The sequence below is a fragment of the Pan troglodytes genome, chromosome X (assembly GCF_028858775.2).
Source record: "Pan troglodytes isolate AG18354 chromosome X, NHGRI_mPanTro3-v2.0_pri, whole genome shotgun sequence".
Lineage (NCBI taxonomy): Eukaryota > Metazoa > Chordata > Mammalia > Primates > Hominidae > Pan > Pan troglodytes.
In genome coordinates, this window is record NC_072421.2 from 20,489,120 (window position 1) to 20,515,544 (window position 26,425).

The window sequence follows — 26,425 nt, forward strand, 5'->3', positions numbered from 1 at the left end:
TGTGAGCCTGATGGTTTTGAGGCAGGCTTTTCCATTCCTCCTTTGCTTCATGCACACCAGGTTAAAGGTAACTGATGTCTAGATCGAAAGCCACAGAAATATTAATGACAAATGTCTTGCTCTATTATGTTTACCTGGCTTGATAGCCTCTCTTAGAATGACCCACTCCCTTCCCTCTTTTTCTTTTTCAGTAAATCTTTTTCAGCAAATCTAACAGGACTGGGTTCACCTGCTCTATAAAGATGAACAAACGAATCAAATCAGAGAAGTAGATCACTTATGAAACAGCTAAACCATGACCTTCTTTACAAGGTTTGTGGGAACGCCTCGCTTTGTAAACAAAGGAAAACACAAAGGAAGCAACTAGAAGGTGAGACGTGCATGTCCACAATGCTACAACAATAGGATGTCCTCGTTTAAAAATCCAAAGAATGCCTGAGTAATCAACTCCCAAGCTGACTGGTCACACAAGCTTGTATCCAAAGTGCGCAAAAAGAGCCCTGGTGCACAGATGAACTTGCCAAGAACATTTTTCCATCCTTTTCCACAGCACTGCTTTGTCTAAGAAAATAGTAAATTGGGAGAATGGTCCCAGGAGATTAATAAAAAACATGGTTTCTACTGTTTTCTACCCATCCTGCTGGTTTCCTCCCCCACCAAAATCACAAGGGGTCATGTGTAAGGAACTACATTTTCACAATTAAAAGGCAAATCAAATGATAATCCAAAAAGTTCCCAAAGCACCAGACATTAAGATCATATGTGTGATATATATATTGTAATAAATGTTAACATTAAGCCAGGCATGGTGGCTCACGCCTGGAATCTCAGCACTTTGGGAGGCCTACCCAGGCAGATCACTTGAGGCCAGGAGTTCAAGACCAGCCTGGCCAACATGGTGAAACCCCGTCTTTACTAAAAATATGAAAATTAGCCGGATGTGGTGGTGCAAGCACGTTAATTCCAGCTGCTGGGGAGGCTGAGGCAGAAGACTCGTTTGAACCCGGGAGGTACAGGTTGCAGTGAGCCGAGATTGTGCCACTGCACTCCAACCTGGGCAACAGAGCAAGACTCCGTCTAAATAAATAAATGTTAACATTAAATTTAACATAGGAATAAACTGTATCAACAGGCCAATTTTTAAAAATGGAAACTGATAAATTACTATGGGAGGCTTCTGATCTCATCGGTAATGAAAATTTAAAAGTAGGAATTGACTTGCAAACATAGTTTCTCTTTTTGTCCCAGAACCTTCGGGAGAAGCTAAGCTCAGGGGCTCCTTCACAGGCTGGGTTCCTTTGGAGCTCAGCCTCCAGGCTGCACAGACATTGGCCCGTGTTCCTGACAGAGGGAAAAACAAGTGAGGATGTGCAGAGTCTGCAGAACAGATGGCATTTTCAAGGGGTCTCCTGTGGAAGGGGCAGGAGTGTAGTGAAATGTCTGATTCTAAATGGTTTCTATGTCAGGGCCAGATCGAACAAGACCCTGCAGGCAATGGGTAGGAGCACAGGTTTCTTTTTTCTTTTCTTTTTTTTTTTTTTTTTTTTTTGAGACAGAGTCTCACTCTGTTGTCCAGGGTGGAGTGAAGTGGCACAATCTCGGTTCACTGCAACCTCTGCCTCCTGGGTTGAAGCAATTCTCCTGCCTCAACCTCCCGAGTAGCTGGGATTACAGGTGTGCACCACCACACCTGGCTAATTTTCGTATTTTTAGTAGAGATGGGGTTTCACCATGTTGGCCAGGTTGGTCTCAAACTCCTGGCCTCAAGTGATCCACACACCTCGGCCTCACAAATGCTGGGATTACCAGTATGAGCCACCGTGCCTGGCCTGGAGCACAGATTTCTAAGCAGGCTGTTTTTAGGGTGGTAACTGGTGAGCTCTGTGGAGAAAGGACTGGAGGAAGAGCTTGCAGGTGGGAGGCCAGCAACAGGCCAGAGGTGGTAAAGGCAAGAAATATGATGGCAATGATACTAACAAAGAGGAGAGGTTACATTCTAGAGCCATTTTTGAAATACATTTGACAGGCTCTGATGAGGCAGTGGATTTGACGAGAGGATAGGGAGCAAAGATGGAGGATTCAATAGAGATATTTTGTTAGTTGGCTTGGAAGTTGGATAGATAATGGAGTTTCAACTAAGTGGAGAAATCCACTAAGTGGAGAAGGAAGTTTTTGTTGGGGTAGGGATGTGGAGGAGATAATGAATTCAAATTTGAATGTTATTAAGAGCGAATACAGCCAGGCTCGGTAGCTCATGCCTGTAATCTCAACACTTTGGGAGGGCAAGGTGGGTGGATCGCTTGAGTCCAGGAATTCAAGACCAGCCTGGGCAACACAGCGAAACCCTGTCTCTACAAAAACAAAAACAAAAAAATGCAAAAATTAGCCAGGCATGGTGGCGTGTGCCTGTAGTCCCAGCTACATGGGAGGCTGAGGTGGGAGGATCACTTGAGCCTGGGAGTTTGAGGCTGCAGTGAGCCAAGATTGCACCACTGCACTCCAGCCTGGGTGACCGAGCAAGACTGTCTCAAAAAAAAAAAAAAAATGAATACAAAAGGGAATGAAGTACTGATTTATGCCACAACATGGTTGACCCTTGAAAATATGATGCTAAGTGACAGAAGCCAGTTGTCGAAAGCCACCTATTATATGGTTCCATGTATATGAGATTTCTGGAACAGGCAAATCCATAGAGACAGAAAGTAGGCTAGTGGTTGTCAGGGGCTGGGGGAATTGAGGAGTGACAGCTAATGGGTACAGGGTTTCATTTTGCGGTGACAAAACGTTCTAAAATTGATTGTGTTGATGGTTGCACAACTCTGTGAATATACTAAAAACTGTTGAATTATACATTTTAAAATGGGTGAATTGCCAGGCACAGTGGCTCACACCTATAATCCTAGCACTTTGGGAGGCCGAGACGGGTGGATTGCCTGAGGTCAGGAGTTTGAGACCAGTCTGGCCAACATGGTGAAACCCCGTCTCTACCAAAAATACAAAACTTAGCTGGGCATGGTGGCATGCGCCTGTAGTCCCAGCTACTCGGGAGGCTGAGGCAGAAGAATCACTTGAACCCAGGAGGCAGAGGTTGCAGCAAGCCGAGATCGCACCACTGCACTCCAGCCAGGCAAAAGAGCGAGACTCCGTCTCAAAAAAAAAAAAAAAAAAAAAAAGTTAATTATGTGATATGCAAATTATATCTCAATAAAAGCTGTTAAAGATTTTAAAAGAGTGATCATGGTTACAGCATTTCAGTATGGGAAGATGCAAATGTTCTGGAGATGGATGGTTGTGATGGTCGCACAACAATGTGAATGTATTTAATGCCACTGAACTGTACATTAATAAATGGTTAAAATGGCAAATTTTGTTATGTATATTTTAGTACCAAAAGAGAATGAATACATATGAGATTGGTGGGTTATATGGGGCTGGGTGGGGACGATATTCCCTGTGTTTTAACTCCTCCAATAATACCCCCACACTGCTTCCCAAACAGGAAATCAGAATTACAATAACCACGACCCCATCACCTCGGGGTTCAGAGAAACCAAGACCAGTGGCCTGAGCTGACGGTGAAACGCCACAGCCATCCCCTAGATTGTGAAGGCCCCAAAGCAGACAGCCAACCTCAGATGCATCCTCAAGCCCCAGAGGCTATGGGACTTAATTGAAAAGTCTCTGAACCAGGCGGTCACTTAATAAGAGATGGCACAACCCTTTTCTAGCACGACTTCTTATTAAATAGAGTCAGTCAAATCAAGTTCCTCTTCTCAAAAATAATTACAGACCAGCCAGAGGCAAAAGTGGGAAGTAAGTCAAGTTCATCTTCTTTGTTTTGCTTGCCAGCCCTGGGTTAAGGATTCTATTCCCCAGCTGAAGTTTTCTTTTCTGGACCACAGAAGCTCTCAAAGTGTGGTCCCCAGCCCAGCAGCAGCAGCATGTGGGAACCTGTTAGAGATGCACGCTGGGGACCCCGCCCCAGGCCTTCTGGGTCAGGAACTCTGGGGCTGGGACCCAGTAACCTGTGTTTTGATCAGCAGCTCAAGTGTGAGAATCCCCACTGTACCTCAACTCCTCAGAGCCAAGGTGAACGCTCTGTCATCTGATGAACTGCTTGGTCCTTGGCAATGAAAACGGGCTCAAGGGAGCTACCAGTGAGGCATAGCCCTGAACTGGTAAAACTGACTTGATGTTTTGCGATATATATTCGTATCATTATCATTAGAAAAGTAATCTCTGCTCAGTATTTTAAAAAATAAAACAGGCCAGGCGCAGTGGCTCACGCCTGCAATCCAAGCACTTTGGGAGACTGAGGCAGGAGGATTGCTTAAGCCTAGGAGTTTAAGACCAGCCAGGACAACATAGCGAGATCCCATCTCTACAAAAATAAAATAATAAAAAAATCAGCCAAGCATGGTGGCACGCACCTGCAGTCCCAGCTACTCGGGAGGCTGAGGTGGGAGGATTGCTTGCGCCTAGGAGGTCGAGGCTGCAGTGAACCATGATCACATCACTGTCCTCCAGCTTGAGTGACAGAACAAGACCCTGTCCCAAAAATAAACTAAACTAAAATAAAATATTAAGGATACAGTGTATAAGGTGAAAATCTTCCATCATCTCACAATTACCAATTACTGCAGAGATAATTGATAATCACTGTTAACTCTTGAAGGAATATTCTTCCAGACATTTTTTAAAGTGTGTAATGATACTAAGATATATGATGATTTCCACCTATTATCACTGTAATTTTTTGGAGCTAGTAACTCCTCTTTAGTGCTCTAATGATGGAAATTGAGAACACTGAAGAGGGGGTACTATTTTCCCTGGAGGACTCTCAAATCACCTTTTTCTTTTTTCCTAAATTTGAATGCATTTCATAATCTTCTTCTGGGAAGAAATTAGAATTCCTGATAAAAATGCTAAAGCAATTCTCTGATACTCTTTAATGAGATTAAGCCCTTGTCGGGGAGACTGCTCCCTCCACCCCCCTCCCCCCTCTCAGCTGACCTAAGGTCAGAAGTCTAGTGATGTTTAGCCAGACATTCTTTCACCTTGTGTCCAGTCTGACAATGATCATCTAACCATTCACTTCCCAGAAAATGTCCCAACCAAGGGGGAATAAGAGGGAATCTTGGGGCTGGGTGCGGTAGATCATGCCTGTAACCTCAGCACTTTGGGAGGCCAAGGCGGGTAGATCCCCTGAGGTCAGGGGTTCAAGACCAACCTGGCCAACACGGCGAATCCCTGTATCTACTAAAAATACAAAAAAACTAGCCAGGCATGGTGGTGGGCACCTGTAGTCCCAGCTACTTGGGAGGCTGAGGCAGGAGAATTGCTTGAACCCGGGAGGCGGAGGTTGCAGTGAGCTGAGATCGTGCTACTGCACTCCAGCCTGGGCGATAGAGACTCTGTCTCAAGAAAAGAAAAAAAAAGGGGGGGGGGGAATCTTGAAACAAAACTTTGACTTTGACATGTGTTCATAATTAAATTTTCTGAAAAGTTTTATATACGCCTCAGTCTTTCATAACTGTAAACAACACACACAAAAACTATCAGATATGGACTAGACCTTTTCTCAGTGCCTGAATAAAGGAATGAAAAGGTTTGACCTGCCACAAAATAGTGTTATGGGTCTTTTGAAAGTCTCTCTGGGCAAAAAGGATAATCTTAAGATAACAATCGCTATCATTTATGGAGAAGGGGGCTGCGATACTCTTATCTGCTTTTAAATTCTCACAACAGTGTCAGTTATATGTTAGTATTAACATTGTACAAGGGAGGGAACTCAAGTTCCGAGAGGCTAAATGTCATGCCCAATCAATGTTCTTTAGCAGGAGAGAGCAGGCTTGGGAATGTAAAGTCAGCTGTGTCTGATTCCATTAGAAATGATGACATCGTCTGAAATTGGACAAAACAGCTCATTTGTTTTCACGGTTTAGAACTCTATTCAATGGTCTTAATATAAAATGTCAATGGATCTTCGTGAGTGTTTTGCTTGGTATGAAATCTGTATACACATAAAATGCTCATGGTATAACACTAAGTGATAAAACGGCTACACACACATCCCCAGTTGCTTTTTTTTTGTTTGTTTTTGTTTTTGTTTGAGACAAGGTCTCACTCTGTCACCCAGACTGGAGTACAGTGGTATGATCTTGGCTCACTGCAACCTCTGCTTCCCGGTTTCAAGCAATTCTCCCGCCTCAGCCTGCCAAGTAGCTGGGATTATAGGCGCATGCCACTACCGCCCGGCTAATTTTTGTGTTTTTAGTAGAGACAGGGCTTCACCATGTTGGCCAGGTTGGTCTTGAACTCCTGACCTCAAATGATCCACCTGCCTTAGCCGCCCAAAGTGCTGGGATTACAGGCATGAGCCGCCCGCCCCCCAGTTGCCTTTTTTTTTTTTTTTTTGAGACGGAGTCTCACTCTGTCGCCCAGGCTGGAGTGCAATGGCGTGATCTCGGCTCACTACAACCTCCTCCTCTCAGGTTCACGCCATTCTCCTGCCTCAGCCTTCCCAGTAGCTGGGACTACAGGTGCCCGCCACCAGGCCTGGCTAATTTTTTTATTTTTATTTTTAGTAGAGACGGGGTTTCACTGTGTTACCCAGAATGGTCTCGATCTCCTGACCTCATAATCGGCCCGCCTCAGCCTCCCACAATGCTGGGATGACAGGTGTGAGCCACTGCGCCCAGCTCCCAGTTGCCTTTTAACTTAAAAAATACATTAAAAGCTTTGCAAGCAAATACTCCAAAAGGTTAAAAGGTCATCCTAAAGCCATGCGGCTGTTGTTGATCCGTTTTCCTTCTATTTTCTGAGCCAGCAGAGCATAGAGGTGTCTATGCCACCAGCCTGGGCATGATGAGTTTAGGCTTCACCTGGTACTAGCTGCTGTGCAACCTTGGTAGGTTTCTTTTTTTTATTGTTGTTGTTGTTATTGAGATAGGGCCTCACTCTGTCACCCAGGCTGGAGTGCAGTGGTGCAATCATGGCTCACTGCAGCCTCCACCCCCTGGGCTTAAGCAATCCTCCCACTTCAGCCTCCCAAGTAGCTGGGACTACAGGCACCCGCCACCATGCCTGGCTAATTTTCATATTTCTTTGTAGAGACGGAGATCTTACTATGTTGCCCAGGCTGGTCTCGAACTCCTAGGCTCAAGCGATCCTCCTACCTGGACCTCCCAAAGTGTTGGGATTACAGGTGTGAGCCACTGCATCTGGCCAGGAGGTTTCTTAACCTGTGACTCAGGTTCCCCATCTGTAAAATGGGGAGAATAGTGCCTACTTCATAGGGTTGTCTTGAGGCAATAATGTGCTAATGCTTGTAAAGTGCCCAGGATAGTGACCGGCACTGTTCCAGGTTTTCTTTAAAGAGCATAATTTTAATAATGGGAAAGGTTGCTTTCAAAGGTTATTGTACCTTTACTAATTTATGACTTTCCTTTTTTGAATACCTTAGAATAAGTAATGAATATAATTGAACAAATAAACACTTAAAAATTATCGCAGGACTTTGAAGTGAGCATCTAATTTGACAATTCATAGCAAAGTCTTAAAAAATACACACTTCTGCTCAATCCTAGCACATTGATCACTTGTGTTTATCATCTCTTCCTCTCAAATCCTGGTAAAGTGATAGTAAATAAATAAAAGGGAGGCCAGGCACGGTGGCTCACGCTTATAATCCTAGCACTTTTGGGAGGCCGAGGCAGGCAGATCACTTGAGGTCAGGAGTTTGAGACCAGTCTGGACAACATGGTGAAACCCCACGTCTACTAAAAAAAAACTACAGAAGTTAGCCAGGCGTGGTGGTGGGCGCCTGTAATTCCAGCTACTGGGGAGGCTGAGGCAGCAGAATCGCTGGAACCTGGGAGGCGGAGGTTGCAGTGAGCCAAGATTGCGCCACTGCACTCCAGCCTGGCGACAGAGCAAGACTCCGTCTCCAAAAATAATAATAATAATAAATTAATTAATTAAAGGGAAATCCTCCAACAAGGACAAGGAGAACAGGAGAGGAAGCATCAAAGTGCTCGGCATCTCAAGGTACTGTTGGGGTTCAAACGGCAGCCCGGGAGGGTAACAGGCTTAGTAGGAAACCACCAAAGTGGGCGCTTCAACCTAGAAGTCTATACTCAGCCAAACCATCAATCAAATATAAACATGGAATAATGACATTTTCAGACATGTAAGGACTCCAAATACATACCTCCCATGTCCTCGTTTTACAGAACATCAGAAGTATGTGCTCCAGCCAAAAAAAAAAGGAGTATGTTAAGACAGCAGAAACATGAGACTTACGAAACGAGGGATCCCATACACAAATGCAGTGAGAGAGAAATCCCTGGATGGCACTGTCTGGCAGGTCAGTTCAGCTTGAACTGAATGGAGTCTCTAGGAGGGAAGTCTGGTTTAATTGAGTGTTTGGAACATGCTATTGATAAGCCTCAGGCAGATTTAATGGAGGATCTAGATGTTGGGTGGAATAATAGGCCTCCCAAACATGTTCACACCCTAATCTGTGGAGCCTGTGAATATGTTGTTATATGAAGAAACTAAGGTTGCAATTGAAATTAAGGTTGCCAATTAGCTGCTCTTGGGATGGGAAATTTATCCTGGGTTGCGCAGGTAGACTCAATGTAATCAGAAGGACCTTCCAATATAGAACAGGGAAGAAGAGAGTGTGGGAGTCATGACGCAGCATGAGGAAGACTTGACTGGCCATGGCCGGCTTTGAAGATGGAAGGTGGCCACCAGCCAAGGAATGCAGAAGCCTCTCGAAGCTGGAAAAAGCAAGAGATTGAATTCTCCTCTAGAGCTTCCAGAAGGAATGCAGCCCTGTCAACACTTTGATTTTAGCCCAGTCAGACCCACTTTGAACTTCTGGCCTAGTTATAGCAGCCATAGGGAACTAACACAGAGGATTTGAATGAGTGTCCAAAACCAAGCAAGTAAGAAAATGCAAGGCAGTTATTGACATTGGGAAAAACTAAGTTGTAAAAAAGGAAACAATCTGTATAATCTACCTGGTTCAGCAAAATAAATAAAAAGAAAGAAAGAAAGAAAAAAAACACAGCAAAAAAAAAAAGAGAGAGAAACCAATATTTATGTGGCTGTATAATGTCAAGCAATTAATATTAACCAAAAAATATGATAATAATAAATTGGCAGACTTTGGGGTTGGAAGGCAGGGGAGTAAAAAAGCAAAATCCTTACCTATTACTGGAGAAACTCAATAGATAGTGCCTAAAATTCATAAATCAAGACAGCAGGCCAGGCGTGGTGGCTCACGCCTGTAATCCCAGCACTTTGGGAGGCCAAGGTGGGCAGATCACTTGAGGTCAGGAGTTTGAGACCAGCCTGGCCAACATGGCAAAACCCCGTCTCTACTAAAAATACAAAAATTAGCCGGGCATGGTGGCACACACCTGTAATCCCAGCTACTTGGGAGGCTGAGGCAGGAGAATCGGTTGAACCTGGGAGGCGGAGGTTGCAGTAAGCTGAGATTGCACCACTGCACTCCAGCCTGGGTGACAGAGCGAGACTCTGTCTCAAAATAAATAAATAAGTAAATAAAATAACAAAATAAAATAAAAGATTACTATGTAACAAACGTTTTGCTATAGAGCTTTTTTTGAGACAGGGTCTGGCTCTGTCACCCAGGCTGGAGTGCAGTGGTGTGATCTCGGCTCACTGCAGCCTCAGCCTCCCAGGTTCAAGCAATTCTCATGCTTCAGCCTCCCGAGTAGCTGGAATTACAGGCATGAGCCACTACACCCGGATAATTTTTCAATTTTTATTAGAGATGCGGTTTTGCCATGTTGGCCAGGCTGGTCTCCAAATCCTGGCCTCAAGTGATCCTCCCCACTCGGCCTCCCAAAGTGATGGGATTACAGGTGTGAGTTACTGTGCACGGCCATAGGGCTTTTTAATGAATGGAAAAAGTGACAACAGCAAATTACAAAATGGTATGTTAACAACCATTCAATTTTTTTTTTTTTTTTTTGACAGGGTCTGGCTCTGTCACCAGGCTGGAGTGCAGTGGCGCAATCTTGGCTCATTGCAAGCTCCACCTCCCAGGCTCAAGCGATTCTCCCACCTCAGCCTCCCAAGTAGCTGGGACTACAGGCGCACATCACCACGTCCAACTAATTTTTTTGTATTTTTGGTAGAGACAGGGTTTTGCCATGCCACCCAGGCTGGTCTCAAACTCCTGGGCTCAAGTGATCCACCTGCCTCAGCCTCCCAAAGTGCTGGGATTAGAGGCATGGGCCACTGCACCTGGCCAACAACTATTCAATTTTTGTTTACAAAGTGTGCATGTATAATGTGTAGGAAAATGAGTTTTTTGTTTTTTGTTTCTGAGACAGGGTCTTGCTCTGTCGCCCAGGCTGGAGTGCAGTGGCATGATCATGGTTCACTGCAACCTCAACCTCCTTACCAGGCTCAAGCAATCCTCCCATCTCAGCCTCCAGAGTAGGTGGGACTACAGGTGTGCCACCACACCCGGATGAAAAATGAGCATTTTTGTATATGTAGGTATGTACACCTATATGTGTATATATACATATATAGAGACAGAAACAGAGTAGAAAAGTGTATGTGTGTGCATGCAAAGTGGGTATATATGTGCCAAAAGTACACAAGGATTTTTTTCTCCAGAGACAGGGTCTCACTGTGTCGCCCAAGCTGGAGTGGTATGATCACGGTTCACTGCAGCCTTGACCTCCTGGGTTCAAGTGATCCTCCCACCTCAGCCTTCTGAATAGCTGGGACCACAGGTGCGCACCACCATGCCCAGCTAATTTTTTTTTCTAATGTTTTGTAGAGACAGGGTCTCACTATGTTGCCCAGGCTGGTCTCAAACTCCTGGACTCAAATGATCCTCCCCCTCCTCAGCCTCCCAAAGTGCTGGGATTACAGGCGTGAGCCACTGTGCCTGAACACAAGGACTAAGACCAAACTGTTAACCATGCTTACCACTGAGTAGTAGGCATACAGGTCATTTTAATGTTCTTCTTTATACTTTCCCATATTTTCTAGGATTTCTTTCCCGTATCAAGCATGCATTACTCATAACCAGAAAATAATTACTTCCATTTCGTGTAAAGAAGTAACTTTTTAAAATGAGCATCTGAGACCTTAGGGACTAACTGCAGCAAGCAGCTGTCACCAAAATTTACACATGTAGGAGTTAGAACGGCTAAGAAAAAAATATGTCAACTATCTTTATTAACTAACGCTCTCCAGAATGTGGTTTAGGTATACACGTTCTAGAAGTATGTTGGAGCCATTGCTATAAATCTACATATCGTGTTCTCTTTAGATTCTTGTTTTGAACTAAGGTCTATGAGGCCAGAACATCTTGGCGGGCGCTGCATGTCATCTGGTTTCTAGGCAGTATTTTAGAAAGGCAGCTCAATTCCCCTTCTTGCCCAATAGGTGGGGCAAGAAAGCTTTAGAAGAGTCCCTACCTGCTAAAACATGAACAGGAAGAGACCAAATTGCAGAAAAAGCAGTTAGAGCGGTTCAGAAGTCATCCCCATTCAGTTGGGTGGGATGTATGCTAAAATTTTCCTAGGGTGAAAACTGTTTCCAGAGAGTTTTCTAGAGAACACCAAGTTGAGAGTCTATAAAATGTGTTTCAATACCTGACAATCACACTGTAACCAGGACTTTTTTCTAGCATTTGAAATTAAAATAGCTCAGGTTGAAATGCTGAGATATCATTTTTCATGGGTCAGATTGGCAAAATTCAAAAGCTTGTCAATACACTGCTGGCCAGACTGTGGGGTAAGTGGCACTCTCATCCACTGCTGGGGGAAATGCACCCTGGTCCAACTCCCATGGAGAAGGGCTGGCAATATCTAACAACATTCCATATACATTTTACCCTTCGGCCCAGCAATCTCACTTTTTTTTTTTTTTTTTGGAATTTACTCTGAAGATTCACTTCCAACAATATGAAAATAAATATGCACAAGGTTATTGATTACAGCATGATTTGTAATTGCAAAATGTCAAACTACCTAAATGTCCAAATATAAGAGTGTGGTTGAATAAGTTATGATAACAGCTACACAGTGGAGTACTATGCAGCTATAAGGAAGAATGAGGCCAGGCATGGTGGCTCACGCCCATAATCCCAGCACTTTGGAAGGCCAAGGCAGGCAGATCACCTGAGGTCAAGAGTTTGAGACCAGCCTGGCTAACATGGTGAAACCCTCTCTCTACTAAAAATACAAAATTAGCTGGGTGTGGTGGCAGGCGCCTGTAATCCTAGCTACTTGGGAGGCCCAGGCAGGAGAATCGCTTGAACCCAGGAGGTGGAGGTTGCAGTGAGCCAAGATTGTGCCACTGCACTCCAGCCTGGGCGACAGAGCAAGACTCCGTGTCAAAAAAAAAGACAATCGCACAAACTGGTATGGAACAATTTCCAAGATTTCTTAAGTGAAAAAAGCAAAGTGCAAAAGAGAATATAGAAGATGCTACTTTCTGTATATGGAAAAAAACGGGGAGGGGGGCGGAATAAGAAAACATACATATATCTGCTTGTCTATACCAAAAAATACACAGAAATGAGAAACCCGAAGTTGGTCACCTACAAGGAGTGGGAGGGAATAGTATTGAAGGAATACAGGAGGAAGTGACACTTCCCTGAGCATACCTTTTGGTATAGTTTGATTTGTGGAAGTATGTTAATGTTCTACATATTGAAAAAAATCACATCAAATAAACATGGATGGTGGGGAGAGCTACCACTGAAAACAAGTTGGAAAAAACAACTGTATTTCTAATGAAGAACATGACCATATCACAGGGGTAGGAGTGGAGGAGACTAATGCAAGTAATTTATGTACACAGTATTTGTCCATATACCTTCTGTCTTTGGGGCATGGCACTGAAGAACCGCAAACAAATCCTGAACTATTTTTAGTAGGTTTGTTTCCTGCTGTGGTATAAGTGAAGCAATTCCGAAACTACTTTAGATGTATTATGGGATTGAGCAAATGATTAAATCGTTTGATGTTGGGAGCCAGGGTTCTCACTGTGGAGGAAGGGACATACAAATATCAAATAGGAGAAGGCAAGGAAGAATCCTATGGAGATGGATGGTAGGTGCCAGTGTGACCTCATCATTTCTAAAATATGTATATATATGCATGTATGTGTGTGTGTGTGTGTTTCCTAGATATGGCTGCTGAAAATGCTTATAAGCAAAGACACTCCAGTAGCAATGGGCACTAGGGCCCAAGTCTTGGACTCTAATACCATCCCCCACTAAAAGGAACCAGGACTCCTTAGAAAAATGACTGATTTCAAGCCTGGGGCAGGGAATGTCCAAGATAAAGACCAAAACATTTTGTTATGCATCAGAGCAAAGAAGTGCTAAAAAGAAATGATAAGTGCATATCACAATTTGCAATTGCAAAAATATGGAACCAGCTCAAATGCCCATCAGTCAACGAGTGGATGAAGAAAATGTGGTACACACACACACACACACACACACACACACCCCCACACACCATGGAATACTACTGAGTCATAAAAAGGAATGAAATAACGAAAAAGGAATGAAATAATGGCATTCGTAGCAACCTGGATGGAATTGGAGACTTTTTTTTTTTTTGAGACAGAGTCTCACTCTGTCACCCAGGCTGGAGTGCAGTGGTGTGATCTCACCTCACTGCAACCTCCACCTTCTGGGTTCAAGTGATCCTCCTGCCTCAGCTTCCCAAGTAGCTGGGATTACAGGCATGAGCCACCACGCCCAGCTAATTTTTTTTTTTTTTTTTTGTATTTTTAGTAGAGACAGTGTTTCTCCATGTTGTCCAGGATGGTCTCGAACTCCTGGCCTCAGGTGATCCACCCACCTCAGCCTCCCAAAGTGCTGGGATTACAGGCATGAGCCACTGCACCTGGCTGGAGACTATTACTCTAAGTGAAGTAACTCAGGAATGGAAAACCAATATTGTATGTTCTTACTCATGCGTGGGAGCTAAGCTATGAGGATGCAAAGGCATAAGAATGATACAGTGGACTTTGGGGACTTGAGGGAAAGGGTGGGGGGTGGCAAGGGATACTGTAGATTGGTTACAGTGTACACTGCTTGGTGATGGGTGCGCCAAAATCTCAGAAATCACCACTAAAGAACTTATTCACGTAACCAAACACCACCTGTTTCCCAAAAACCTACTGAAATAAAAAAGATAAAGTCAAAAAAGGAATGATAGGTCCATATCAAGAGGACACAGCAATCAGCTTAAAGGGGCTCCCACTGGCCAAAGCTAGGATCATTTGAGCTCCCAAATAATCAAGGACAATAATGAATTATAAGCCACTGAAAAAGTAGAAATGAATCCATATCAATAATAAATAGACAAATAAGCAGGGAAGAAGGGAGGAGTCTTGCTTACAGCAGAATGCCAATGCCAGCTGGTAAGTGTAGAGGGAGCACTAGAGTTAGAAAATCATCATTTTGCCACCATAGCCATAAAGATTGGTTTGGACCAGAATCATCAACATGCCTGGGCATGATGGCTCGCACCTGTAATCTCAGCACTTTGGGAGGCCAAGGTAGGAGGATTGCTTGAGGTCAGGAGTTCAAGACCAGCCTGGACAACATAGGGAGACCCCCCCCCCGCCCCCCACCATCTCTTAAAAAAAAAAAAGCCAGGTGCAGTGGCATGCACCTGTGGTCCCAACTACTCGGGAGGCTGATGTGGGAAGATCGTTTGAGCCCAGGAGGTTGAGATTGCAGTCAGCCATGATTGTGCCACTGCACTCCAGCCTGGGCAACAGACGGAGACTCTGTCTCAAAAAAAAAAAAAAGAAAAGAAAAGAAAAGAAAGAAAGAATGGAGGCCCTCTTTAAAAACCAGAATGGTCTTCATTTTGGGTTTGTCTGATGATTCTTTATGATTATATTCAAGTGCTGCATTCCCAGCCAACATACCATATTAGTGATGCTGTGTTATCTACTGTTAGCAGTGGAGAATCCATATCCGTGTCACACGGCACCAAAATATCTTCCGGCAATGAACCTGTACGGGTCTGCAGCAACCTCAATTACTGCCTCCTCAGAAGAAAAAATTGGACTGAGAGGCATAAGGCAGAAGGAGAGATGGAGGCAAGTTTTAGAGCAGGAATGAAAGTTTATTAAAAAAGTTTAGAGCAGGAATGAAATGAAGTATACTTGGAAGAAAGCCAAGCAGGCGACCTGAAAGGCAAGTGCACGGTTTGACCTTTTGACTTGGGGTTTTATAGGTTGGCATACTTCTGGGGTCTTGCGTTACTCCTCCCAACTCCTGAGATCTTATCGGGAAGCTGCTGATCACCATTATTTTAGAGAGACAGTTAACCACCGCCTGACTATCACCTGATGGTTGCCTGACACTCCTGGTATGTGGGTCGGGGGAGCCCTCTCCTGCCCTGCTCATACCAGACTAGCTACCCACTGTAACAGTATCACACTGATGTCCATCTGCTCCTCCTTGGTGATGTTAATTTTCATCCCCTAGTCAAGGAGTTGTCTGTTCTTTCCACTGTATAATTGCTGTTTTTCCTTCCTGCCTTGCAATAAATAAGCGATCTCTGAGAAGACACTTTTACACATTGAAATGTCCTGCTCATCAAAATTGCCTCATATATTTAGTATCTATTGATGACTCTATTTTTTTTTTTTTTTTTTGCCTTAAGTGATCTTCCTGCCTCAGCTTTCCTAAGTGCTGGGATTACAGGCATGAGCCACCATGCCTGGCCAAAATATATATATATTTAATTATCATGGATAAATAATAGTTGTATATATTTGTAGGCAACATGTGATATTTTGATATAAGCATACAATGTGTAATGATCACATCAGGGTAATTGGGATATGCATCACCTTAAGCATTTATTATTTGTGTTAGAAACATTCCAGTTCCAGCTGGGTGCGGTGGCTCACGCCTGTAATCCCAGCACTTTGGGAGGCCAAGGCGGGTGGATCACTTGAGGTCAGGAGTTTGAGACCAGCCTGGCTAATATGGTGAAACTCCATCTCTACTAAAAATACAAAAATTAGCTGGGCATGGTGGTGCATGCCTGTAATCCCAGCTACTCGAACAGCTGAGGCAGGAGAATCACTGGAACCTGGAAGGCGGAGGTTGCAGTGAGCCAAGATTGCCACTGCACTCCAGCCTGGGCGACAAGGGGAGACTCCGTCTCAAAAAAGAAAAGAAAAGAAAAAAAAAGAAACATTCCAGTTCCACTCTTTCCTTTTGAATGGATAAAGGAAACATGGTGCATATACACAATGGACTATTATTCAGCCATAAAAATAATGAAATCCTGTCATTTGCAACAACATGGATAGAAACTGGAGGACTTATGTGAAGTCAAATAAGCCAGGCACAGAAAGACAAATATCACATGGTCTCACTCATATGTGAGAGCTAAAAAAAAAAACACACACACAAAACCTGAATTCATGGAGCTAGAGTAGCATGGTTACAAGGCTGGGAAGGGTGGTGGGGAGGCGCGGGTAAGGAGGAGATGATTAATGGGTACAAAAATAGGTTGATACATGGAGTAAGACCTAGTGTTCCACAGCATAATAGGGTGACTATAATTCACCTCCAAGCCTCTTAGTGAAAAGGAAAATTACAAGACCTCTGTTCTCGAAATGTTAAGAATTTGAAGTGGAAAAAGGTGAACTAAAGTATTGGTAGAAATGCCCATACGGAAAAATAGGTAGAATGTGGATCAATGGCAGGGAGGGAAGAGGCTGGGGAGGTGAATGAATACGCCAAGGCTTGGGGTCAGAAGGAAACCCACCAAGGGTGGCCAATGACACGTCTTCTCACATAGCACCTGGCCCAGAGCAGATGCACAGAGCCTGATGGTTCATCCCTGCATCTTCAGGAAACCATGAAACAAAGGTCTCCTGGGAGAGCTGCTGGGAGACAAGGTTGGGTAGTAGAAAACCTGAAGGGCAGCCCACCTCCCCACCTTTCTCTTCAAGCAGTTCATAAGCCAGGTGCTAGAATTTGAACTTTTTTTTTTTTTTTCTGTAGGTACCAGGAAGCCACTATAAGATTTTGCTTAAGAAGGTGGCTTTTGGTAGCCACAGTGGCTCAGGCCGGTTGTCTTGGCGCACACGGAGGTGAGGCTACACATTCGAGGCCAACCTGGTCAACGTTGACCAAAAAAAAAAAAAAAAAAAAAAAAAAAAGAAGCTGGCCCTTTAGCCATTCAGCAAGTATCTTTCTTTCTTAGTTCTGAGTCAGGCACTGATCTAGATAGAGGGGGAGAGATAGACAGGTCCTTATTTGACATGCTTAATCTTAAGCAGGGGTGTGTTTGGGTATTCTGGGAACCCAGAGGAGGGGCAGCTAACTCAGCGAGGCTAGGTTGGGAAGGCCACCAATCTGAGTCTTGTTTATCCAGATGGTCACCTGAGTTGTTGACACCTTTTGGCTATTGTGAATAATGCTGCAATTAAAGTTGCCATACAAGTGTCTGAGTCCCTGTTTTCGATTCTTTGGGGGAACACACCCACGAGAGGAATCGCTGGGCCACATGGTAATCCTATGTTTAGCTTTTTGAACATTATTTTGGGAACTTTTTTTCACCATAGTTGTTAAGAGACTATTAAGTTAGTGGCATTGTGTTCCCTGCAATCACTTGCAGAAACTGTCATCAGGGAGAACTCAACATTAAAGTCTATTTCTTCTTTACTAAATATTATAATGAGTATCATTAGAAGGGATTAGAATTTGGGATGAGAATTTACATTAGAAAATTATTTGTAAAGTTCTATCTACTTTTTAACATCTTAAATGATGTGTACATCAAAACAAACAAAACCCTTAAATTTTATTTATTTATTTGAGACAGAGTCTCACTCTGTTGTCTAGGCTGGAGTGCAGTGGTGCGATCTGGGCTCACTGCAACCTCCACCTCCCTGGTTGAAGCAATTCTCCTGCCTCAGCCTCCTGAGTGGCTGGGATTACAGGCACGCACCACCACACCCAGCTAATTTTTGTATTTTTAGTAGAGACGGGGTTTCACCATGTTGGCCAGCCTGGTCTCAAACTCCTGACCTCAGGTGATCCGCCCACCTCTGCCTCCCAAAGTGCTGGGATTATAGGCATGAGCCACTGTGCCCAGCCAAACCCCCTAAATTTTAATATAATTCAGGATTTCATAAAACATTTTTAAGGCCGGACAAGGTGGCCTTAAAAATGTAATAAAGTATAATCTCAACTACCAAAACAATAAAGCCCAGAAAAAAGACTAATGAGAAAATACCAAAATGTTAGTCTGCACTAAATATTTATGAGCAGTGGGATTATAGACAAATTTTTCTCCCTTTTACATACTATTCTATCTACTTTGTCAAGGACAAAAATTCAACAAACTGAGTTTCAAAGATCTGATTGGCTTTTATTAGTGATTCATGAACCAGGCAGCATCCAATCTACAAATTAGAAAGGAGCTCCAATGAGCTAAACAAAGTGGGTGAGTTTTATAGGCAGAAAAAAGTGGAGGAAAGCAGGAACAAGGAACAAATAGAGAAGTGGCCATTTCAAGGTTACTTTCCTCACAGGGATATAAGTGAAATCTTGCTGGCTTAATGGAATTTGGCTACTGTCTCTTCTGATTTGTTGGAAGGTCACATCTTCCAAATAAACAACTTAGGTTTCTGTTTGGTGATATGGAACCTTAGCATGAGTGACACCATTTTGGGCCTGTTGTCTTTTAACAACTTTTGATCAGGAAAAAAAGTTGTTTTTCTTTTTAAAAAGAAAAGCAGTAAGATGAATTTTTTTTTTTTTTTGAGATAGGGTCTCACTCTGTCACCCAGGCTGTCACAGCTCACTGCAGCCTTGATCTCCCAGGCTCAAGAGATCCTCCCACCTCAGCCTCCCAAATAGGTGGGACTACAGGTGCACGCCCCTACACCCAGCTAATATTTGTATTTTTTGTAGAGATGGAGTTTCACCATGTTGCCCAGGCTGGTCTCAAACTCCTGAGCTCAAACAATCTACCCACCTCAGCCTCCTTAAGTGTTGGCATTACACTGTGCCTGGCCAAATTTAATTTTTTATATATTATTGTTAAATATTACAAATCAATAATTTGTACTTAAGACTCAACACAATACATACTTAAAATAAGCCTACCTACTTTTTATGATGTGGGAGGAATGGTCGGGAATAAAACCCCAATGGACTATAGTGAAGTAGCCAGCCTATAACGTAAAAGCTTGTTTACCTGGATTTTGGTAGCAGATATATAATGGATAGGATGAAATGTTCTTACCACTGTTTTAAAAAAGAAAGACTTTATTTTATAAAAATGATACAACATTCATTATATTTGATAGATACAGAAGAGTACAGTCACTCATAATCCCACCATTTAAAAAAATCAACAGTGTTAACAGTGGGTGGGTATGTTTCCAGACCTCTCAATTCACTCATATGTACAGACAGGATTGACGAGGGGAATCCCTAAACTTTTTATTCTAACAAGTTTTATTTATTTATTTTCTTTTTTGACATGGAGTCTCGCTCTGTCGCCCAGGCTGGAGTGCAATGGCGTGGCCTCGGCTCACTGCAACCTTCGCCTCCCGGGTTTAAGCAATTCTCCTGCCTCAGCCTCCCAGGTAGCTGGGATTACAGGTGCATGCTACTGCGCCCGGCTAATTTATGTATTTTTATTAGAGATGGGGTTTCACCATATTGGCCAGGCTGGTCTCAAACTCCTGACCTCAAGTGATCCACTCGCCTCGGCCTCCCAAAGTGCTGGGATTACAGGCGTGAGTCACTGTGCCCGGCCAGCAAACAAGTTTTAGATTTAACTTTATTTGAATGCAATAGAAAAAAAATTAGGCATTAAATTGAAGGGGCTGCTGAACTTCAGATAAATGTTTCTTCACTGGTTCCTAAAAGGGATAAATAAGCCAGTTATTCTCAAACTCAAGTATGTGCCAAAATCCCCTGGAGGACTTGTTAAATCACAGATTGCTCGGCCCCACCCCCAGGGTTTCTGATTCAGGAGGTCTGGGGTGGGGCCAAGAATCTGCATTTTTAACAAGTTCTCAGGTGATGCTGATGTTGCTGGTCTGGGACCACACTTTGAGAACCACTGTATTAAGGTCAAGAAAAAAAAAAGATTGTGGAAAAACTTAAGGTTGGTCACTAGAGTTTTTCCCCAAATTATAATTTTAAGACATGACGTGACATGACACCTGGCCATGAATGATGAGACGGTTAGTTCTTAGTCTTTATCCCACTTTACCTCCTCCATGTCTGAATTTGTCAATGTACATTAATTTTTCTTTGTCAAGATTTATAACATTTACATACTATTCTACATCTATGATTCCTCAGTTCTTAAATGTTCATTCTGTATTTTAATGGACTCAGAGCTCATAATCATCCTATTTGACGGAACTTTGTTGGGGAACCTGGTATCCCCTCTCTTCTAGGTTCCCATTAAATGTCCAGAACCAGAACTCACTAGACACAGTCAAAGGTGTCTCTGACTTCTGCAGGATTTGGCTTTCCCAGGCTGCTCTGAGACCTGGGAAATGCCTAGTCCTGGTGAATCTTACCCCTTCTGCTGAGGTCCTGAGATGGAAGCAAAGACTTCGTTGTCCCAAGAGTTTTCCTTGACTCTCCTCCACGTGGCCTGGTCACCTCGTCAGTGCCTTTGTCCATACTGGGGCCCACTGTTACCAATATTTTTGTCATCTCCATTGTTTTACTCAGTGCTACTTCTGGGGATGGGCGAGGGATGAAGTCATACTACACCTTGTTGCATCAGCTTCTTCTCCTTCCTTCCTTGCTTGGTTGTTCCTGGTGAATTTGTGCCTGGTGGTTACTGAATTTGCTGGGTAATAAAGACAATAAGAGTTTCTCATCCAGCTTTACTTTTCTTGCTTCTGCCTGGAAGTATCCCCATCTTTTTTTTTAAAAAAAAAACTATTCAAAAATGTAGGATTTATTAGGTAAAATGTGATACATAGTATACATCTACATAAATTGTTACACATAAATGTAGCGAGTTTTTTTCCAATAGAAAAAAATGAAAATGTATCATCTAAAATATTTATAATAGTGTTCTCTGTGATAAGACTATGGGCAATTCTTCAAATTGAAATTTATGTTGAAGTAACTCTAGATTCACATGCAGCTATAAAAGAAATAATACAGAGAGATCCCGCGTACAATTTACCCAGTTTCCCCCAATGCATCAATTTTTAAAACCAGTAAAACCACCAACAGAATAGTGCCTTCTGAGGTTGGTGAAACCAATAGGAAAGAAACATGACGAGGGGATGCTGAATCAGAAATGTCAACTTTCCTCTCAACCTTTTGTATATATGTCCACTAAAGTACTTACTCTACATTGTGATTCTTTGTTTTTGTGAATCTCTTCTTCAGTAGTGCATGAGCTTCCTCACAGCAGGGACTGTGTCTTATTATCTTTGTCTTCCCAGTACCAGCGAAGGGCCTAGCACGTAGTGGAGGAAGGTGAGGAGGCAATGGTAGGGGACTTATCAAAAAAAAGAAAAAAAAAAAAGAACTTCTCTTCTCAAGTCTTATGCATTCAAGAAGTCAAATTCTTTCCAGTCAATAAAAAATGCTATGGATAACCTTTTGTTCAATCTCCATATGAAAATTACACATGTAGTTCCTAATAAACATATTCTATTATTCCCTATTTATTCATTCATTATTCAACTAATATTTAATGAACTCTTACCACATGTCAAATAGGAAGCTGGGTGCTGGGGATACTATGGTGGACAAGACAGACACGGTCCCTGTCCTTATTTTATACTCTAAATTATAAAGTTGGTTTTTCCTTTTAGGCTTTAGATCTTATACACACAATGTTTTCTGCATAGGTATTTTGCAGATAACACGCTTTGCATATTGAGACAGTGCCAAAAGAATATCCAAATAGGGAATCAGTTGTGGAATGAATAATAGTAAATCAGCCATCTTACCTTTATGTGTTACAATAAATAAAAAGCGAGCTATAAAGGCCATTTACCAAGTTATATTTCTGTTTAATGTCCATTTTTCCTATTAGACTCTTCGTACCATAAAGGCAGGGTCCATGTGTCTTGTCTTCTTGTTCATTGCTGTAATTTTAGTACAGTATCTGTGCAATACATAGTTGTCAATCAAATGATTAAATATTCAAAGCTCATTACTGTCCCCTAGAGTATGGGAGTAAATGAAATCAATTATTTTAAAATTTAAGACAGATTTTATAAGTACCTAACACAATATAAAGTTGCCATACTACCTGTGTGCATGCATTTCTTTCTTACCATAAGTGGAATGCTAAATATGTTTGGAAAACCTGACCTATAGAGATTGTACACAGTACAAGACAGGCCATCTACCCAAATTTATTACCTGCTTAGCAATGAATCAAGTGCACTTGCCCCCCTTATCATGAACTCACTTAAGGAAAAGGCTGCCCTCTCTTTTAAAGATATGGAAAAGAAAACTGAATGTACTAAGATTTTTCACATCCAGTCATGAAAAACCAAGTTCTTATCAACCTTCACATTTTAATTTTGAAAGCTCTGCCTTTGTAAGCACAGAACAGTGCTTTAAACACTGTTTAAACAGAGGTGCTATCCAAGGCTATAAGTCTCAAACAAAATTAAAATAATGCTCTCACAAACTGGCAAGTAACTTATTTAAGCAGAAAGAGCAACAACATTTTATTTTATTACAATGTAATTGGGAATGTATATGTACTGTTAAGCAGAACACAGAAAACATAAAGAAATAAGGTACTGGGGCCTAAAAATTTCATTTAAAATCCCATCCATTTGCTCTTACACATAGTAGGTATGCAATACATATCAACTGAACTAAAAGTAAACACTCTATAAGATGTGCTTGCAAAATGTGTAATGCTGTAGTAGTAAAGTACAATTTTCAAATATGAGATTTTGTCTGTCAGATTTTTAAAAAGCCTTTAAAAATATGATATGCACAAGCTTGCCCTGAGGGAAAAATAAGATGGACTATAGATTACAAAATCTTTACATATTTTCCACAATAGCATTTTGAAATTGGAAAAGAGCAAATAGTTGTGGAAAAAAACTGAATGAACATATTACTAAAAATTCAGTGCACTCACAACTACCTGATGGAATATTTGAAGCACCTTGTCTCTTGCCTTCTTATAATATGAAATGTATGAATTATATAGGCCTTGATCTTCAGAAACTTAAGAAAACTTCGAGTTATAAGCCAAAATGTCATCAGAAAAAGAAAAATCTGGTATAAAATTTTCTACCATAAGGCCACTGTTTAAAGTTCTTTCATGTAAAGACACTATACAATTCAGACACTTGTTTTTGTTTTTATTATGTAAGCAAAACTTTCAACATATAAACGTCTGAATATTACTTGGTGAAGTTCTCTCTATGAAACCATGCTCAGAGAAAAATGCATCAACAAATAATGCCCTTCAAGTGATTCTTTTGAGACTTTTTGCAAAGGAAACTGTAGTTAATACAACTTTTAAATTGAATACTGTAATTTAAAAGCAATTGTTAGGTGTAAAAAAGTTGCAGCATTCCACTACTAAAAAATAAAGTTATTTTATCAAGAAGTTACAGTATTAGTGCCTTAGTGTCACTTCTAACTCCTGACAAAAAGAGAGAGATGCTCCCAAACATCCTCCTGTAGCGTCATTTCCATTTGTACGATTTCAGATTAGATTCCTGTGGCAACATCTGTATATTCCTATTGAGAGAAAACAAGAGAAATAAAGACTTCAAACAAAGTGTCAAACATCTGAGCTAGTTTTGTTCACACTGCAATTTTCAAAGTATTTTCGTTTATACAGTGTTACCTGCACCCCGAGATTCCCACGAAGGCATGTGGAACCCCAAAGGCGCAAAGTAACAACAGAACACATCAAAGCAATATCGCATGATAAATCAATAGGACAAAGAAAACATATGGTGCTAGATAACATTGATATTAGTAAATTGATGAAAACAGTCTTCTGCTATTTGGGTGAGTTTCAGTGAAGGCATCCCTGGCATAAAATCAAGACTCTTAAACCTCTGGCTCTCAAGTACGGAGCCTGACACTACACACGCACACCTCAAATTAGTATTTTATCTTTTCCATCCTATATCTCTAATTCTAAAACTACATGGGCTCTTTTAACTGACTGATAACTGCAGAGAAAGTTATTAGAGGGGGAAATGCCTTCTTACTTTTGGATGGTTAACTACAGTATAAAAAGGTGTAAGGCTTCAATAAATACAGGAAGAAGAATTTACAAGAACAATGAGACTATGATTAGAGAATAATGAACGTGGATTCTATACTGTGATACTATGCACAATATTCAATTACTAACCACAAACTGGACATAAGACCATGCAAGTAATAACGGAGCAAACATGGTAAAATGGTACATTTTTTAGGGACATTAAAAAATAAAAATTTATTAATATACATATCCTTACCTTTCACTAGGATCTTACACTATTAAAACTGAAAGAAATGTAAAAGTTGATTTATTTTTTGGCATTTATATTAGTATGGAAATGTTTAATTCCAAACAAAAACAGTGCTGATAGAAAATTCTTATTCTTCTATTTTGGTTAATGAAATCTTCAAAATACATGCACATATATATTTGTCAACATCATTCCTTTAAATAGAGGTAGACTTCATTGTATCCTAGTTCTTTACTCATTATACAATATAAAAATCATATAAATTTATCTTCAAATAAAATATGTTACCTACTTACAACTTTAAAAGGAAATTCTAACTACAATAATTCTAAAATAAGATTCAGTTGAAGTATCTTGTTAAATGTGTGATTATTTTGAGTTACATTCACCCTTGACATAGCTTCTTTCATAACCTATCTCCACTTGATCCCTCCACCCTTCCAATGATTTGAAAGCCCCCCCAACCCGGCCCTTTTTTTTTTTTTTTTTTTTTTTTTTTTTTTTTTGAGATGGAGTCTCCGTTGCCCAGGCTGCAGTGCAGTGGTGCGATCTCGGCTCACTGCAACCTCTGCCTCCTGGGTTCAAGCAATTCTCCTGCCTCAGCCTTCTGAGTAGCTGGGACTACAGGCACATGCTACCACGCTCAGCTGATTTTTGTATTTTTTGTAGAGACAAGGTTTTACCATATTGCCCAGGCTGGTCTTGAATCCTGGCCTCAAGTGATCCACCCACCACAGCCTCCCAAAATGCTGGGATTACAGGTGTGAGCCACTGCACCTGGCCATAAAAGCCCATTTTAAGCAGAATGCTGAACTAGATATATGAGCACTTCTTATCTAGGTTTTCATAACATGTCATCTGGGTCACCACACATGTTCCCTTGTTGGTCTTCCTGCACCTCATTTCTTCTCCCCAGAACCTCCCCACCCACTGCTAACTACATAGCCATCCTAAAGTACCACTTTCTCCTCAGTCTAGGAAGATGTTCTAGTGCCACCACATCAAACCCTAAATATCCTCCTGCCCAGCTTTTGGGGCCGTCTATAATTTGCACACCTCCATTTCTCCCCAACCTCACATCCTCCTGCCAAACATGGGTCTTTGGCTTTAGCCCTTTCTATGTCTTGCTCTTCTCCAGGCCTCAGCTTATAATCTACCTCCTGTAAGAAGAGTGTATCAATGGAAGTACTTAGCATATATCTCCTGACCATTCCTACCATATTGATTTTCTCTTCCCTTTAGGCATTAACCATCTGTGAAGTTAAGCTCTTAAAAAATATGATTGTTTGCAACCAGCCTGGCCAACATGGTGAAACCCCGCCTCTACTAAAAATACAAAAAAATTAGCTGAGCGTCATAGTGGGTGTCTGTAATCCCAGCTACTTGGGAGGCTGAGGCAGGAGAATCACTTGAACCTGGGAGGCGGAGGTTGCAGTGAGCTGAGATCGTGCCGTTGCACTCCAGCCTGGGCAATAACAGTGAAACTCCATTCAAAAACAAAACAAAAACATGGTTGCGTTGGCCAGGTGTGGTGGCTCACACCTGTAATCCCAGCACTTTGGGAGGCTGAGGTGGGCGGATCACTTGAGGCCAGGAGTTTGAGACCAGCCCGGACAACATGGTGAAACCGTATTTCTACTAAAAATACAAAAATTAGCTGGGTGTAGTGGTGCATACCTGTAATCCCAGCTACTCAGGAGGCTAAGACAGGAGAATCGCTTGAGCCTGGGAGGCGGAGGTTGCAGTGAGCTGAGATGGCGCCACTGCACTCCAGCCTGGATGACAGAGTGAGACTTCGTCTCAAAAAAAAAAAAAAAAAAAAAAAAGGTTGTACAGAAAAGGGTTAACACAGCAGATCTGACTGCTGTCCTTGGAAAGGCCTGCTTACAAAATGGCCCTTGGCCAGCATCTGGGA

The 26,425-nt window shown here is 42.1% G+C and overlaps 1 protein-coding gene across 25 annotated transcripts in view; it reads right to left on the minus strand.

Annotated features, from left to right (window-relative positions):
* Positions 1-15,673: 15,673 nt before the first annotated feature.
* BCLAF3 (BCLAF1 and THRAP3 family member 3) overlaps positions 15,674-26,425 on the minus strand; it is a 75,748-nt gene continuing 64,996 nt past the window's right edge. For 14 of the 25 annotated variants that reach the window (XR_010154653.1, XM_054676984.2, XM_063803949.1 and 11 more), the window contains one exon: positions 15,674-23,779. Coding sequence is in view for 14 of the 25 variants with exons in the window: in XM_054676984.2 (XP_054532959.1) it covers positions 23,750-23,779 (30 nt within the window). In the remaining 11 variants the exon portion in view is untranslated. Of the gene's footprint in view, positions 23,780-24,516; positions 24,545-26,425 lie in introns of all 25 variants that reach the window. The other 11 variants (XR_010154651.1, XR_008542090.2, XR_008542086.2 and 8 more) reach the window with 11 other exon arrangements.